Source organism: Balaenoptera acutorostrata, chromosome 5, assembly GCF_949987535.1.
Source record: "Balaenoptera acutorostrata chromosome 5, mBalAcu1.1, whole genome shotgun sequence".
Taxonomy (NCBI): Eukaryota; Metazoa; Chordata; class Mammalia; order Artiodactyla; family Balaenopteridae; genus Balaenoptera; species Balaenoptera acutorostrata.
The window spans coordinates 25573228-25591807 of NC_080068.1; the positions used below are offsets into that span (position 1 = coordinate 25573228).

Sequence of the window (18580 nt, forward strand, 5' to 3'; positions counted from 1 at the left end):
CGGGCAGACAGGGCAGCAGTAATTTAAAAATACTCTAAAGACCTGAAATTTCCCATTTTCAGATTTTAACTTGTTCTGCTAACAGTCTTAACAATGCATTACTAAATCATCTGGTAATTATTTTTGAGGTCAAAATGTGACTGATTCACTGTTAAAGGAGTCTAGATAGAACAATAAAGATTTCTACAGAACTTTATTTTTGTTAAAAGGAAGAAAAGTAATTAATGCAAAGTTCAAGACACCTGCTATATGGAAACAGAATACTGCTTTTATTCATGTTAAATAGATTCTGAAGATCAGCAGGAAAAAATCAAATGTCCCATACCAGCTTTGCATAAAGTACATGAGAAAGCAATTACTTGTTCTCTGAATATCTCCCTTTTAAAACATTAAGATTTCATTATAAGAAGAAAGTATATCTATTAGTAATTAAAGGTCTTTATTGCATCAATAAAAAAAAATCCATATAAGAAAACAAACGGATTTTGGTATTTGGCAGGCTGATGTGCTAACGGGAAGGAGAAAGACAGTAAAAATTAAAAGTCATGGGATTAAAATTTTCAGTTGATTGCTATATATCCTTTTGTAAATATTTGAGAACTGAATTGAAGTTTGTATACCAAATAAAAATTTCACCAGCTTTCAATAACCTTGGATGCAGCTATTTTCTCTTTTATTCTACGATAAATTCCTCAGATCTCAATATTAGGATTGAATAAAATCAGAGAATGCTTAAAACAGAAAGTAAGGTTAAGTATCAGCCAATTCATTCTGTAGAAACTGAAGCCCAGAGAGGTCAAGTGAAAGGCTTACAGCCACCTCACAGGTCAACAGCAGTGCTGATATTTGTCAAAGAACAGTAGAAACCAGAAGTCCACACCTGATTTTTTTTTTTTTTAATTTGTTTCTGAAAACCAAAAGATGAAATTGTGGTAACTTTTAAATGTATTTATTTTTAGCTTCTTTGTCAATAAGTTGATTGTCCTTATCTGAAAAATCTTCATAGGAATGTGGTGCTTTGGTTCAACCCTCACTAGCCCACTCTAAAGCTTGGAGGAAACTTGCTTTCTGAGCTACCTGATCTTCTGAGCAAGAGACATTTTGGGATAGTTCCACCTCTTCTTTTTAACTTTTTTCTTAGGTGTCTTCTCACAGATTGGATTCTCTCATACAGCAGCATGAACTTTCTTGCACATCTCTTCGGTGTCTGGAGTTACCTTCTTTGTGTGCTGAGTGAATTTTTTTCTGTAAGCATCACCATCTCCTTCCATATATAATCTGCAATGTTTTGATCACTGATCTTCTTCCAAAGTACTTATGCCTTGAATTCCTTGTTTCCTGAACCATAACCAGGGAATCGTTTGGTTCTGTGAGGGATGGAAAAGCTTCTTTCCACAGCTCTCTTCAGGGCCCCCAAAACTTTATTTCCAGTGGTAGTTCAGGTGTGAACTGAATCCAAATACAAAATACCTTCACACTATATTTTAAGTTCATGAGTATAAGCTGCACTGACTATCATAGCCTCTTCAACACAGGCATAAGCAATCTGACAAATGATCTCTCTGCTGGTTACATGAACTATCATCCCATATTTGAGTGTACTGTATTTATTTTTATCCTGGATTGCTAAGCATTTCCAAGCATACCGATCGGTTTTACCCTCTCGCCTTCTTCTAAAGTTCACTTGGCATCTTTTGAAGTAGGCCTTATTCTTGACAACTTTAACTCCATCCCATGAAGCAGAGATGCATATCTATGGCTCACCACAGACATGCAGCAATGGTGATAACTTTTATAATTTAATTCTTACTGCTAACAGTAAGAAAACACAGTCAATGTAAGGGGAATATGATTTTAAAGTGTAATCAAAGAACTCTATCAGAATCTAACAACTCTTTGCTCAGGCTGTTGTAAAATACCATAGTCTGGGTGGCTTAAACAACAGAAATGTAATTTCTCACAGACCTGGAGGTTAGAAGCCCATGATCAGGGCACCAGTAAGGTCAGATTCTGGTGAAAAACCTCTTCCTGACTTGCAGACAGCTGCCTTCTCCCTGTGTCCTCAGATGGCAAGGAGAGAGCAAGCTCTCTAGTGGCTCTTCTTATAAGGGCACTAATCCCATCATGAGGGCCCCACTCTCATGACCTCGTCTAACTCCAATTACTTCCCAAAGTCCCCATTTTCAAATAACATCACAGTGGAGTTTAGGGCCTCAACAGATACATTTGGGGGATACAAATATTCAGTCTGTAACACTCTTAAAACCTCAAACTTTAAAAATTAGCATAGTATTTGTTTCAAGAACTAGTGGGGGTTCAAGGGAAGAAGAGATGGCATGAAAGAACGAGGGAGAAAATATTTTTTCCTACTAAAGTATAAAGAGATTCTTAAAATCTGCCTTATGAATTCATAATTTAAGCTCATCTCAGTGGCATTATTATCATTAGTAGTCAGATGAAGAAATTTAAGGAAAGTAATTACCCCCTGGTGACAGTAATGGAACTCGAACTCCCTCCAGTGTTACAATCACAGGCCAATCCTTAAAGTGCTTGAAAGGCATATCACTTGGTCAGAGAAGCAATTCACATTTACTAGTACTAGAAGTAAGTCTCCATAGCCAAGAAATTTATTGTTAGTTGGTAGTCTGCCCAACAAACAAGCAAACCTCAAAACTGTTAGAGTCTCTCTCTCCTACTTACTGTGTAGGTCCCTGGAAAATCTTCAATTTGATTCTAGATAAGAGAAAAATAATCCCCACTATACACCTTTTCTAAGTTTAGGATTGAACCTTAAACCTGCTTTGAATTCGAGAGACTGCATCGATGCTGGGGAAGATTAAAATAAAATAAAATTCAAGTTATCTGCTCTGGTCTTCGATGGATGGATGAGGATTAGACCAAGTTTATTATGGCAACCTAAATTTGTTTTTAGCAATCAATTTTTATATTAAGTTCTAAAGGAATGTGTTTACTTTCCAATTTACATGTATGAACATCAGAAACAAGCAACCTACAGCATGTATCTACAAGCAAAACTGGTCATTTCATCTGCTTGTCATAATGTAATATATGCCAAGTAGCACTTAGATCAAGTCTAATTAAAACTGCATTTAATGATTTCAATTGATTTTTAAATCTACTTTCCCTGTAAGATGGCAAACTGTCCCATAATGTAATAAATTCATCACTGCCACACAATGTATAAAGACTAATCTTTAATTACCTAACATTTTCTGTCAAATTCTAATAAGCTTGAGTACACTGATCAAGGGACCCAATGGGTCACCAATAGGCTGAGCCCATTGCTAGAAGCAACCAGCCCCTATTGTAGCACAGCACTGAGAAAAACAATGTGGTTATATTGGTATTAAAAGTAATTAAGTAAAGCAAAATAAGCGTGTCTGTTCTCTTCTCCCTCTTATTCTACATCTTTTTATCTTTGATCTCATCCTTCTCTTCCGCCTTCTTAAAATCTTTCATGATATGACTTTGTATCTTTTCTAGTTTTCCTATCTTCCATTATAAAATTGCACTTTTCTTCCTTTTCCTGACTCAGTTCTTTATCTTCCTGAAGTCTTATTGCAAACAATTTCATTCAACCCCACTTTTACTATGAGGCACCGTGCTATACCACAGAACAACAGACATCAGTGAATTTCACTTAATGGATTAGGGTGGAATATCCTAGGCTAGAGAATGCTATTAGGGGAATACATTTTTAAGGGGCAGGTAACTTTCTACAGTTCCTCAAGGATGGTACCTCCAGCACAGCTCACTCATATATATTAAGTAGAACTGACAATGTGTAAATGAAAAAGCAAAGCCAAACCTCACTAGGAACACAGTTGAGAATAGTGACCTTCCAGTGATCATTAAGCCTGTGTTAGCTGGAGCAGGAATAATGAGTTCTGACCTGCTTCTTCAAAAGCCTGATGATAGGAAAATGGTCAATTTGGTCTTAGGAAATTGAGGAGCCTGGGTAGGGGATAGTGACCAGCCCTATTCACTGACATGCCTGGAGACTATTGCCTCTCAGTTCCTAATGAGAATAAGTATGGAGAATACTAGGGACTTCAGATGGGTGAGATCATCCCAGGCAAGGGATAACAAAAGATGGAGGGAAAATAATAGGACATCGGTGTGGGGAAGAATCTTAGGAGCACCATCTATACCTACGGACATTGCTCTCTTGCTGGTTGAGGTTGAAACTGAGCTCAAAACCCTGAGAAGAGGGGTTTCCAAAGAACTACAGAGACTCTGACTCCACCTTTGGAAAGCGTTATGTGCACATAAGCCACTATAAATGACAAAGGAAGTGATGATCAATGTCAAGGATTATGTGTGTGGTTGCAGATAAAGCTGAGAAAGCAGACTTACTATCTTGTATCTCTTGGCTGAGGCTTTTGCACGCTTATTTTCATGTTCATGTTCATTTGGGTGCAGGGACAGGAAGACATAAATTTAAAGCAGAAAAAGAGCTTTAGATGAGATCAGACGAGAACTGTAGAAAAGATGAGTTGGAAATGGATGCTGCGATTTCTAACTTGGGCTATAGTTAGGGCACCTAATGGTTCTGAATTTAACCAAGGACAAGCACCAAAAGGCAGAACCTTCAGGAGAAGACCTCAATTCAGTTCAGGGTGGTTATAATATTAAGTGATTGTGAAAATAAGTGTGTGTCCACTTATGCAAGCTTAAAAAGAATCTGTCGCAAGAGGGAAGAGATATGGGAACATAAGTATATGTATAACTGATTCACTTTGTTATAAAGCAGAAACTAACACACCATTGTAAAGCAATTATACTCCAATAAAGATGTTAAAAAAAAAAAAGAATCTGTCAATGACTGTAAAAAAGAAAGCACGTATCTTGTCACTCCTTTCCCCTTTCCACATATTCTGTACAAATTTCACAAATGGGTGTCTATATAGTCCGTGGCATGGGTGTAAAATGCCACAGGGTTGGCAATGCCTGTGGACAGGGAGTGGGGGGTGGGAGAAACAGGGCTGGGTAACTGCATGTGGACAGGGGCAGAATGTATGCAGGTGCAGGGTGTGTGTACAGGATGAGGGTTCATTTGGATGAAGACCACAGGCCTGTCTACAGAGGTGTCTGTTAGAGAAAATGCTCATGGTGGGGAAAAGTGGATGAATACATGTAGAGAGTGTCTCATATATTTCTCTGGAAAATACTTGGTTGTTTATATTGTTCAAAATCAGCATTTTCTCAACTATGCAGCTGCTTTTCTTGGAACACAGTGTCTGTCTGATAAGCTGTTAAAGAAAGCTTTCCATAAAGAAAGCTTCTTGGGTTCAAATTAGTTAGGGAAAAGCTGTAGGTGACATTGCCTCTGAGAGTCCTAGAAGGACTTGAGGACCTAATGAAGGCTCTGAGAAATCCTACAATAAGGTCACCCTCTTCACTTTTTTGAATATAACATTTTCAAACTTACTTGACATAAAACTCCTTCACTCGAAGAACACATACTAATAACTGAAGGGATACCGGTGTTCCAAATAACATTCTCCGGAAAAAGCTGATATAAATGTGTCCAGAGCAGCAGAAATACAGGGTGATAATGATGAAAGCGACTTTGGTAAATATGGGCAAATCCTATACAAAATTTTCAGGTCAAATATAATTCCTTGCAGGCCTAATCATTCCTGCAAATTATCTTCAAAGCTAAATTAGCTCTCAAACTTCTTAAGCAGGTAAGTCTGTGCACAGATATTAACTTTATGTGATCTGCATTTTATAAGAGGGAAGAGTTCAGGCTTTTCTCTACAAATTGAGGAGCTATTGAAGTGTACTCTAAGTATGCATTGTCTCTTCAGTGACTGAAAACTCTAATTTGCAATCTGACAAATACGACATATTTTGAATAATGCAAACTAAGGAAGTGCTAATCAGTTTCCATGGTCATACCTCCAGCCCCACGAAAATGGATTAGGAACATAAAGAAAAATGCAGACTATACCACCGTAGAGCCATTTAAATTATAAATGAAAGACAGTCTAGTTGGATGAAATGGGGAATAATAATACTGATGAGGATGATAATTTTAAAAACAGGTGACAAGCATGATGGGCACACACTTTGCATCAGGTACTGTTTCAGATGGGTTGGGTACCATTTGTCTAATTCTCACCTAGGAACAACAAAAACAACATCAAAACACCTAAGGCTAGGGCTTCCCTGGTGGCGCAGTGGTTGAGAATCTGCCTGCCAATGCAGAGGACACGGGTTCGAGCCCTGGTCTGGGAAGATTCCACATGCCGCGGAGCAACTGGGCCCGTGAGCCACAACTACTGAGCCTGCGCGTCTGGAGCCTGTGCTCCGCAACAAGAGAGGCCAAGATAGTGAGAGGCCCGCGCACCGCGATGAAGCGTGGTCCCTGCTCGCCACAACTAGAGAAAGCCCTCACACGGAAACGAAGACCCAACACAGCCATAAATAAATTAAAAAAAAAAAAAACACCTAAGGCTAGAGAAGCTAATCAATAAAAGATAAAAAAATAATAAAAATTACAGCCAACATTTATTGAGCACTTACTATGTGTCAGGAACTGTTATAAACATTTCACGTTAGTAATTCATGTGAGCTGAGGCTGTGAGATGGGCACCACTGTCATCCCCTTTTCACAGATAAGAAAATTGAGTCTCAGAGTAATCAATCATCCTGCTAGGTAATAAAAAAGCCAGGATTTGGGCTCAGGCATGTCTCTAAATCCCATACACTTCCTATTTCTCTACTGTCCTAAGCCCATGATATTTGTATACTTTGCATTCTCTGATTTTATAATAAATTAATGTCATTTTAGTAGTTATTACAAAGTGGCTCATGTTAGAGCCTTTTGATAATTTTAGACAGTCTTGTTCCTAAATGACACTGACACAGTTACATATAAGAACAGAATCAGTTTTAGAAGCAAACAGCCCTACTTCTGCTTTTGATGCTTCCCTTCCTTTTCACAGACCAGTCCTGAGAAACATCACTTGAATTTATTTCTGTAGACAGTTTATTACAGATTTGGAATAACATGCATCAGTAAACCCTAAAAGCAACTGACACTCCATGTCACTTTTATGAATTTCTGTCCTGATTTCAATGCTATATTGCTAAAATTTCAAGTCAAAGCAAATTTGAGATTTTTCCCAACTCTATCAGAATGCTGCCTGTTTCAACCAAACAAATACTTTCCCTATGTCTCTTGCTGGTATCTGCCATTTGATAAGAAGCCAAATCTGGTGTCAGTGTGATTAAAGCCAGAAGTTGGGTTTCAAGGAAGCATCCATTCCTCAGATAATAAAAATGTTATGTCCAGATCAAAGGTTAAATCAACCTCTCTGCCATTGCCCAATTTAGAGAATTGTGGATGTCACATTTTGAGAAAGAACTACAACTAACTAAGCAAACTAAGCAAAACATTAAGTGATGGGTGAAGGAATTAGTAAGTTTAATGCAAGAAGCAATCTTTATAGAGTGTTTTTCTCTAATGCATGGCAATGCATGGAACTTCACTGCATTTATTAACTGCCCAGAATCACCCTGGGAGGAAGGTCATTACTATTTCCATTAACAGATGTTAGAGAATAGACAACACGCCTGGGGCGACACAGCTGGTGACACAGCTAGGACTTGAACCCGAATCTGGTAGGAAAGTCTGGTGCTCTTTCTACTACATTACATTCCTCGCTGAGCAAAAAAGGAGAGAAGATTTAAAGTTGGGCAAAAAAGTTGCTTTCAAATGCGATCATAGAGAAAAGGCATGAGACTTATTCTACTTAACACTATGAAGGAGAGCTGGGAACATGGCAAGAAGATAAAGTCTGGGATAAAATAGGAACACTTTTCTAACACTGACCTGTCGGAAAATGGGAAAGACGTATGGCCTCCTAAGTTTGATTTCCAGGTCACTAAAGGGGTCCAAGAAGAAGCTAAAGTGTCAAGATCTCTTCTGGTCTGTAAATTATTTAATCCTAAAATTCTAAACAAAATATATATTCTCTAAGAACCCTTCTTCTCTTCTAATTTCCATCCTGTCCCAGCTGTGTGACCTTAGAAAGTTATACTGCTACTCCTCAGTTAGCTTATAAAACAAGAATAATATCACCTTCCAGGCAAGGGTATTAGAAGATTCAGTAAGGTAAGACATTTGAAACACTTAATCCATCATAAACCTCAAATAGTGTTAGTTACCTCTTCCTATGTGTCTATGAGGTCCAAGTCAGTGTCAGAATCAGAGAAGCCGTCCTGGAGGAGCTTCCTGTCTTCGTTTTGAATTATGCCAAAAGCACGGTGAATAGAGCATTCCAGAGATTTGAGGCTTTCCCCATATGTGTGCATCTGGATCAAGCATGAGTGTGCATTTGCTATTGACGTGCATGTTTTCTTGCTGTTCACTCCCAAGGAAAAGAATGCAGTGTTCTTTTTCATTGCTTTCAGCGGTTAGGATGGGCATTTTTAGAAAATTCTAGGCAAAAGCATCAAGTTAGCTTTTATATGACATCCTTATCCTCGAACTTTTCCACGAGTGCGTTTAATAAAGTTTAATACTATTCCGTTTTATAATTAATCACTGATATGCTATTTTCTCTTAAACCAGGCTTTCTGGCCACCAGTCAATCTCTACCACCCTTATGTAATATAGAAAATGTTTTAGATGTGTATAAAACTTAGTGTGGTGGAACCAGCAGAACTTTCTGCTGTAATCTTACTTTCTGATACCTAGAAAAACTAACTGGAAGCGACTTTTAAAGGAGAATAAAACATATTCAAAATATACATGACTATTAAGATGCTTGGATGTGAGTTTTTAAAAGCATCTCTGAAGTCCAAGTAAATAAAAGAAAATATGTTGTCGTCACACATACAATTTTAAAGACGGTATCTGGTGCTTAACGTAAGCATTATTTGCATGCAGGAAAAGAGTTGCGGTAGGAAACGAAAAAACAAAGTTTAATTCCATTTCAAATGAAAAATGCATTTATCAGTTAAAACTGTATTGTCAATCTACGGCCAAGTTCGGTCTCAGGTTACCGTGGGGATTCACATGCATTCGTGCATTCCAGGAGCAAACATTCTGATCCTATGGCCTACAGAACGGGCCTTGGCTCCCAACCTGCGAAATGCTAGTGACAATTTCATTTTTTTTTATCGCTCTGACTATGCTGGTGTAGAAAACTGTGTGTCAGAGCCTAAGGAATCTCTCCGTAATATTGCTTCCAGCTCTTAAATTAAGAACATGCCTTTGGGAGATTCAGTTAAAAATATGCGGGATGTTTTTTGTTGTTGTTGTTCTTCTGTTTTTAGAAATAAAATGGAAGTGCGTGTTTGTGCCTGTGTGTGTGTGTGTGTGTGTGTGTGTGTGTAAGGAGGTTAAATTAAGCAAAACACCAAAAAACAAAATCAAACAAAACTTAAGACTCCATAATTTGGATCTTGCCTTCTCTAAACACACAATAATGGAAAATAAATAGTCAAGTTTGTGAGAAAGCAAAATAATCCTAAAAGAATATAAATGTACACACATACCCATCCATATAATCCATGAGGTATCTGCATGAATATGTACACATATAAAACGTTACATAAAATAGGAAAAATTTAAAAACAGCAGAAATTCATTGTTTGTTTCTTTCAGAGCCCCTCCCATACATCTGTATATTATAAAACATAACATTATATGTCTGTCTAGGATCATGGGAGTCATGCTGTACGTTTCACGACAGCACTACTGTAAATGTGGCAGAAGTAATAAACGAAAAGGAAACATAAATTCTCTTTTTATGGATAAATTCTTATACATCTGCATTCAAGAAAACTTGGTCACATCCACTATGATAAAATTATATAAATGCTTGCTTAATTTGGGGGGGGGGGGAAGGTTACAAAAGAAATAACAGACCAGTTGCTAAGATGATCTGAATGTTTCTGTGGCAAGGCAATGTGACCTACACTGAAATAAATGTGAATTCTAAGTAAGGTTTTCAGCCTTTCAAGCAAATCACAATCTATCACTCACTATTACTCTGAAAGTTACTTGTCTCAGATATACTCTAAAGCTTAGACTGCATTATATTCACTAATTTAGGTGGATTGCACTCGGAAATAAATGGTACCAGGTTCATATTTAGCATCCATAAAAATATAAGTCATCATCATGAATCAAAATCTCAGCAAATAATTATTGAACCTCTCTACTCTGTCACAGGCATATAAAATTGAATTTTAAGATTAAAACGTTAAGAAAAAGTAATTGAGGCCCCTAAAACTCTCCAAAAGATAGAATATAAAATGGAGAAGAAAGCAAAGATGCTATGAGATCATTAGCTTCCTATAAGGCAGGAAAATAAAAGCAGAAGAACCTCTGGAGTCAGACTCAACTGAATTCTAATCCTACTTGTACAGTTAGTACCTGAGGAATCTTAGACAAGTTGCTATAAAACTGGGATGATAAAAAAAAAAAAAAAAAAAAAAACTGGGATGATAAAGCTGCAGACATTAAATGATATAGTTCAGGAGAAGCACCCAACATATCCCTTGCATGCTAGTAGATGATCAATAAATAACAAGATTTTTCATTAACAGTGTGATTAGTAATATCAACTGCAAAATGTTAACTCTGTTACTATTTTAAAAATTTTGTAAAGAACCTATTACTATAGTTAGCATATGAAAAATTCGTGATAAATGCTTGCTGAATGAAGTCACTGAATGAAGTCCGAACTGTGTGGAGATAGGCAACAAAGGTCAGACAAGGTCAAAGCACTTCTATCTGTCTCAGTTCTTCTGAGAAGGATTTCCTAAGAAAGAATTTTTATCCCTGCCTCTTTTTCTGCCTTTGTGATTGTTTGACTACTTTAAGAGCAACGTAATTTTTCCCCTGATCTCTAGCATCATTGCCAGAGAAAGATCTGCTTCTCCATTCTGTAATTAAATAAGACAGTATTATGATGTTCTAAGTTTCTGCTTGTTATGATTCCAAGAGACTCAGGTCAGATTGGTAGAACAAATAATTGTTAGGTGCTTGGGCAGTAAACCAGGCTCAGGGCCATGGTTCTGGGGTGAGAATAGATTCCCCAGGTTTCCCTTAGTCTCCATTCCCCCTTAACCTAGCAGGCTGGTTCTCACTTTCTGCCATCATGGCTAATATTCCTGAGTTCTCCATGGCCATTAACACTCATTAGGTCTTCGTTTGCTATAAATCCAGGCACTGTGGTGAAATCAATGTGGAAGACACCTTGAACGAGTGGTCCTGGACCTCAGTCCTTGCTTTGTTCTGCCATTACCAAGTCACGCGACACAGGACATGTTTTAACTAGATCTCGGTTTTCCCCTTGGTCAATGGGGACAAGAAGTGAGTCATTAAGAGCACAGGATTTGTAGTCAGAAACGTGTGGCTTCATGCCTTGGCTTTCTTATGTTAAGAGCATTGTAACTTTGTGCAAATTACTTAACTGCTTTCTATACCTCAGTTCCTTAGTTTATAAAATGACGAAAGTAATAACATCATACGCTGATAAGGGTCAATGAAACAACATCTCTAACATACTTATCAGAGCATAAAACACGTAGTGTCTCATAGTATCTTCCTCCTCCTCCACCTCCTCCTCCTTCTGTTCTCATTATTATTACTATTATTGTAATGTTAACCAGTGTCTTCCATGTCTGCAATTGTAATCCGCTATACAAGAACCTTAGCTTGTTTACAGTACAGTATGGAAGTCAGGAATAGATAGCAATGAGCTAGAAAACGAAACAGAAAGTATGATTCAGATCTAAAGGAAGTCAGAGTAGACAGGAACTACCAAATGTAAACTAGAAAAACAAAGCAGATGTCATATAAAGGTACAAGGGTTAATAGTAAATAAAGACACCGATTGGGATACTAGAACACTTAGACAGAAATTTAGTGGCTATGCATTTAAATGAAGATGAGTTACATCAGTGGGAACCACTTTCTATATCGGAGGCATTCTCCCCAATACATGCAAACAAATTTTAGCCTACAATTTCAAAAATGCACTGTACCATATTTCATGAAATTTGAGTCTAAGTCTATAAATAAGACACACACTTCTTGCCCTTTTAAGTTTTTTGTGGAAAATAAAAATTCAACTCAAACTCAAAAATTCCAGTTCACAGCACATAGGACAGGCCACATTAAACTATGGTATTCCATGAAACTAGTTTGAGAGTTTGAAATCTGACTTATCTGATAAGAAGCAACCCAAAGGGAAAGTGAACACAAACAAAACTAGACAGATTCTGGGGATACTCACTATGCAAGAACGGTACCGACAAATACACCCTGACCCTTATTTCTGTGAATTTGTTTTCCAGAAATCTGAGAATTCTGTTCTTTAAAAATTATGACCTGAATATAAAAGGAATAAAAGTCAGATATTGTCAGTGCAAAGGAATAGTAAAAACAAAACTAATAACCAAAAAAAACGCTTCTTATCCCTGATCTAACGTTTTTCTGCCTCAGTACCCTCAGAGGTTGCCAAGTCAGTGGAAAGAAGATAAATGACAACAGGTGGAAAAACATGAAGCATCAGAAATCAGCAGGTTATGATAAATCTATAATGTGTCTTGTTCATAGGGAGAGAAATCTACAAATTCGGCAAAGCGCAAAAAGGGAAAAAAAATATTAACCTCGCTATTTCAAAATTGGCTTTCAAAAATTATTTTTTCTAGAAAATGCAATGCTTTGTTGCTATATTTGGTTTCCTTTTGTACAATCAAAATCAAATAAATAAGAATCAGGAGTATTAAAATCAAAAGTGGAAATGTGTCTTGATTTCCTTTAAATCTGGAATTATTATATTCCTTTTTCCTTCTAAGTGTAGTACTCTAAACTAGATCTTTCTGTTCCTATCCTTCCTCTAATTGTGTGTGTTCACATATTTTCACCTCGCTAAGGATTTCTGGGTCCCTGATATCTGTTTCAAAGCCAGTGTCTAAATGTTGTGGAGAGGGCTGCGGATGTTAATGACAGTTATGATACAATCAATACTGCAGTTCGTAATCAGCAAGGTGAGGACTAAAGTACCACACAACTTATATAGAAAACATGTGACGTGCTGGTGGTTCTCAGCAAGCTCAATGTCTGACATCTTATATCATGAATCCAGGGGCACTTGGGTCAAATCTAACTGCCATGCTAGATGGGTAATAGATATCTTCTAGGATACCAGTGACAGTGACAGATAGATATTTTAGCTGGCACTTACACACTTCCAACAGAAAATAAACACAGCAAAATTTTATTGGGAATAACACCACAAAACTATAAAGATTTTAAAATGCCGTCCCAAATAAAATGCAACAACAACAAAATTTACAGCCGAAAGGAAGCCAAAAAGAAGATGACAGCCTCAGTAGAACCCTTCAACACTGATTTTTCTGCATGAGCATGTGTTACTTTAAATTATTTTATACCATCTCTTAAGTCAAAATGCAAAACTGTAAGGATCAGGAAAAAATCAGACAGGAGACAGCGAGTAGTACAGATCCCACCATAAACCATGACATCTACACTGAAATAAATTGGTTATAATGGGTCTTTAGGGGCTGGGCAGAGGGCAAACAAACTTGACACATTGTCTGTTCCCTGACAATGGTCTCTACATTTCATCGAAAGAAGAGCATCTTAAGATTTACAAACAACGTTCTCTACAATTTTTATATTCATTTATACTATATAAATATTGTAAGGCAGTGTTCTCCATGTAGACATAATTTTAAAGTTATTATACAGTTAGAAAATAACATACTATTTTTCTAATTTATAATGAAGTTAAAAAGAAATGATTATTCTATTTAATACTCTTCTTAGTATGAAAACACGGCGCAGTTCCTAAAGATTGCTGCATCATCTGTATCAAAACAGATTGTACTCATACTCAAGCATCTCTGATCTGCTGTCTGTTGCAACGAGTCTGTTTTAACTTATACTTTACTTTTTTAACTTACACTTTATATTGAATAGTATAGCAGCAAAAGAAACTTTAAAAAAAGAGAATAATCAGCTTACCCTTTATTATCATACATCTGCAAGTTGCCTCTAACAAACATATTTCAAACCTAGAAACTCACTTGATTTACAAAGTAACATTTTGATAAGTAACAGAAATATTATTTAGTAACATGCCTATCATTTCTATTTACTTTCTTACTTTCAAAGAATTTTATCACCTTATTTTTTGAAGTTTCATTTCAAGTTTCATCACTTTCTTTTTTATTTTATATTGAAGTATAGTTGCTTACAATATTATATTGGCTTCAGGTGTACAATACAGTGATCTGATATTTTTACAGATTAGGCACCATACAAAGCCATTATATTATTATTGATTATATTCCCCTGCTGTACATTACATCCCTGTGACTTATATATTATATAACTGGTAGTTTGTACTGCTTAATCTCCTTCACCTTTTTGTCCATTCCCCACCCCTAACCCTCTGGCCACCACTAGTTTGTTAATAATGTCATTTTTTTTCCCTACAAGAGCTGATAACTTTTGACCATGTGAAACACAGACTTGAATATGAACCTGAATAATTGCTGTTTCCCTGTAACTTGTTGCAGAGGAGAACGTTAAGCTGTTTGAGAGTTGACATCCAAACATCTGCAAGAATTGTGACTTTCAAACCCAACCAGCCTTCAATAAATATCACAGGGTGTTAAATTTAACAGCATTGAGACCCACCTCAGGCTCAGGGTCAGCACTTGCTCCTTGGACTTCAGTAGATCCCCGACTTTAAAACTGGCATAGCCCAGAAAGCTTCGCTGAAAATAAGAAAGAATGGTTTCCATTAACTTCTGAGGTTCTCAGTATTTTGTGTCACAGCAATCACACAAAATTAGTCTTCAGAAGAGTGAAATGTTAAATCTATTAGCCTGACAAATATTTCATTGACAGAAATACAACCATCAGTAATAGATATCCACTTCATGGGGCAAGGTTGAGGGATGCAAATGCATTCTTCTCATTAAAAACAGAGATGAATAGCCAGGAAAATAACAAAATGTCTAACACAGAAGCCAGGACTTTTCCATGAACACATTTTCTCCCCATATGAAAACTGGGATAAAAGAAAAGATGACAGACTTTTAATATTTACCAATGCCGTCCTTGTTCTTATTAGAATTCCTCAAGTCATGGGCAGCAACAACTTTGTATTCCAGATATGAGCAAATCTGTTAGTTGGAGCTATTTTTATGTGGGATTCTGTGCAAGTTATAAATAGAAATGCTACATTTCTCCCCCATCACAGCAATGTTTAAAAGTATTTGTTTCCTTTGTTATTTCTACACTAGCATGGGACAATTTCACTCCAACACACAAAAAAGAATGGTACTTATTCAATTACATTTTCTAAAATTGCTTTTTTAACCTATCATACTGGGTGTTGACTATCTATGAATATATCTATCTTCTAAACTCTCTTACTCATAGTATAAAGAATAAAACACTAAATTGGTTTTTCTTTTCCAGGATAAAAATCTTTCATCTCTTTTTAATATTCCTGGCTGCTTGTGATTTAAAAGTCACAATATTATGGTATACCATAAATAAGATTTCTCATTCTCCTTTCAAGGTCAAGATGTAAACATGAAAATATCAGTATCAAACCCATACTATTACCTATACCATTGCTGCCTAACACACTGTAATACTTTACAAGAAGTCTACCCTACATCTTCCAGAACATTCTCTCTTCATAGGTCTGTTGCCAGCCTGCCCTAGAATGAGATGCTGGACTTAAGTCAACTGGGTCTTTTCAGAGAAAAGTGTGCAGTGATTCCATACATAAGAGGTTGCATCTACACAAAGTGATCTTTTAGCATAGAGAAGACAAGCTTCAGGTCAGAATTTTTCTCCTTCTTTTCGAAGTTCTAACTTAGAAGAACTGGTTCAAAAGTCTTAAAGGCAAACATTTGAAATACAAGTCGGTTGTAAGTTGGAGATGCCTATATGTTAGTGATGATAAAACCTAATTAATTCACTTGAAACTCGAAGAAGTGGTTTAGATACCAAGTCGTCCAATTGGGGATCATAGAAGACTAAATTATTAGGTGAGGAATGTTATGTGAAAACAGAAGATTTGTGGAAACAAGCTGTAATGACATGAGTGCTGAGAGTGAATCAAGGCAGAGAAGAAGTCCACGAGCTGTGTGAACACAGCCAAAATTTAGGGTGACTTTTCAGTAAGGGGCAGGGAGTGTCTAGGAGAGACCCAGCTGAACAAAAGCACTTATGCCACCTCAGCAGATAGCCTACTAGGACGTCCCTGTATAAAAGGGCTCCCCTTCGCCACACTGCTCATCTCCATTCCTTATCCTGTTGTATTTTTTCTATTGTCACTTAAATATTATGTATTTAATTGCTTATTCTGTCCTCCCCTCAAAATAAAAATTGAGATTTGAAATTCCACAACGAGCTTTGTTTTCTGGTAACCTCCCACTGCCTAACATACATGAGGTGTGTGATAAATAGTGGCTGACAATAAATGAATGAATGAATGGCACAGACACTAGCTTTCAAGTAATTTATTCTATGAGATATAAAAGAAATGCTCCTTCTGCAGATATGTATAAATCACTATAATTCACTGAACTGTGGGAAATCAAAACAATTTTTTAGCTTGCGGATTGTATACCGTGGTAGTGAATTTCACTTTAGCATTTTGTATTTTAAAGAGATGTCTTGCTTATTACTCTTTCACCAGTAATTAGGGTTATTAATTTAAATTCTACCCCTCACTCATCCTCACTTGAAGAAAATGCTCAACCCATCAGAAATGTCACGGTGTCCCCAAATTTCAAGTTATTTCTTCTCTTTGCCTTTTGAGATTTGTGAAGGAAGGGATGGTTTTAGAATTAAGAAAACAAACTGCACATGCCATGAATGTTAGTGCGGTCTTTTCAGCAATAGAAGCAGCAGATGTCCCAGACGGGAATGTAGCAACGAGAGACAGGTGGAGGGGCTATTTTCAGACATGCACCCCAGACACACCAGCAGGCACAGCTGCAAGTCGTCTGTGACCACAAGTCATTGAATGTCTCTCCTGCCCACCAGGCCGGGAGCTCCTGTGGAAGCAGGACCTTGGCTCGTCCATCTTCTAGCTCAGCCCATTGTCCGGAACAGAGAGGCTGCATGCTACACCCACTGCTGCACTGTGAGTGTTTGCAGTGTGCCAAAAAGGATGCCTGTGAGTCAACCTTTTCCATCACAACTGTCAGCCATGTGCTTAATCTCAAAGGATATTATCCTTTGAGAGAGAGCTTACAGAAATCATACAATCCATTATAAATCAACTTAGGTAATGGCATTATGAAAGCGTGTTAAACCAGAGGAAGTGTTATTTATTCTAAAAATATTTTTTTAATTTATTCTAAAAATAACTGTACATTAGGACTACATGTTGCATAAAATGCATTTAATAAAATCCCCCCCCAGTTTAAAGACAGTGCCTAATTGTTTCACATTGCAATACCGAACAATGGACTTGCCTATAGTCTTACTTTCTAGCAGGTTTTTATGTGTTTGCTTCACCTCAGTATAAATAAAACTAGGACCTTCCACATCCCTGAAAGTGGAAAACACATCATTCATTTACATGAATATTCACTGGACTCCTGGTCAAAGAATGAATTACAGAGAAAACAGTCTTCTCTGTTATGAAACCTGAATTCCCATGGAGGGAAAATAGCACACAATGCTAATGCAAAAGAATAACTTAATATAGAGTTATTTTATCTTTACTGTCACTTTAATCATAATCATAGAATTTAAGAAAATTATTTCAAAAAATCTGTTTATATTCCAAATATAACTCAGGGAACAATTTTTTCATCTCTCCTTCAGTATTGTTTCTAAAATTCTTATCTTCAAGGTTTTAAACTGGGAGCTCCAATAACAGTGGAAAATTTAAAAACAAAGAAGAAAAAAAAATTAAAGTGTCACTGGAGTTGGAGGTCTGAAGTGTAGTTCTAAATCCATGATTATGTCCAAAAATGGAAATCTGGGCAATTAAATCACTTCTCCCAGCCCCTAGGCTGGCTGTCCACTGATGGGCACTGTCAAGCTCCGTTTGTCTGTCTTCTCTCTCACAAATCTGGGCCTTGGACAAGTTACTCCACCATAGTAGGCCTTAGTTTCTGGATGAAAAAGTTGCGTATGATAACTGTATCTTTCTCATAGTTATTGTTATGAGAATTAAAGTAATCCAGACAAAGCACTTAGAACATTGCTGGGAAAATAGGAAGCACTGCATAAATATTAGCTTGCATAGTGCTTAAGGAAAATATGCCCAGAAGTCAGATGACTTAAACATAAGTCCACTTCAAATACTTTTTGGAAAAGGCAGAGTATTTAAGAAAAAAGTCTATGAGAAATTCCTATTATAAAAAAGAAAAATGTATGTTTAAAAATAAAAGTTAGATTCAGGGAAATATAAACTAGAATAAATTCTAGTGAAAAAAAAAGATATGAAAGTTATGTGGTCCTTTACAGTTCTTAGTGTTGAGCACATGTTACCTCTGATTCCTTATAGCTCAAATTTTT

General features: G+C 36.8%; 1 protein-coding gene across 12 annotated transcripts in view; it reads right to left on the reverse strand.

Annotated features, from left to right (window-relative positions):
• INPP4B (inositol polyphosphate-4-phosphatase type II B) overlaps positions 1-18580 on the reverse strand; it is a 779792-nt gene that overhangs the window by 223309 nt on the left and 537903 nt on the right. For 10 of the 12 annotated variants that reach the window (XM_057546957.1, XM_028168300.2, XM_057546956.1 and 7 more), the window contains one exon: positions 14720-14799. In XM_057546957.1, coding sequence (XP_057402940.1) covers positions 14720-14799 — 80 coding nt within the window. Of the gene's footprint in view, positions 1-14719; positions 14800-15121; positions 15197-18580 lie in introns of those variants that run through there. The other 2 variants (XM_007189351.2, XM_028168307.2) reach the window with 2 other exon arrangements.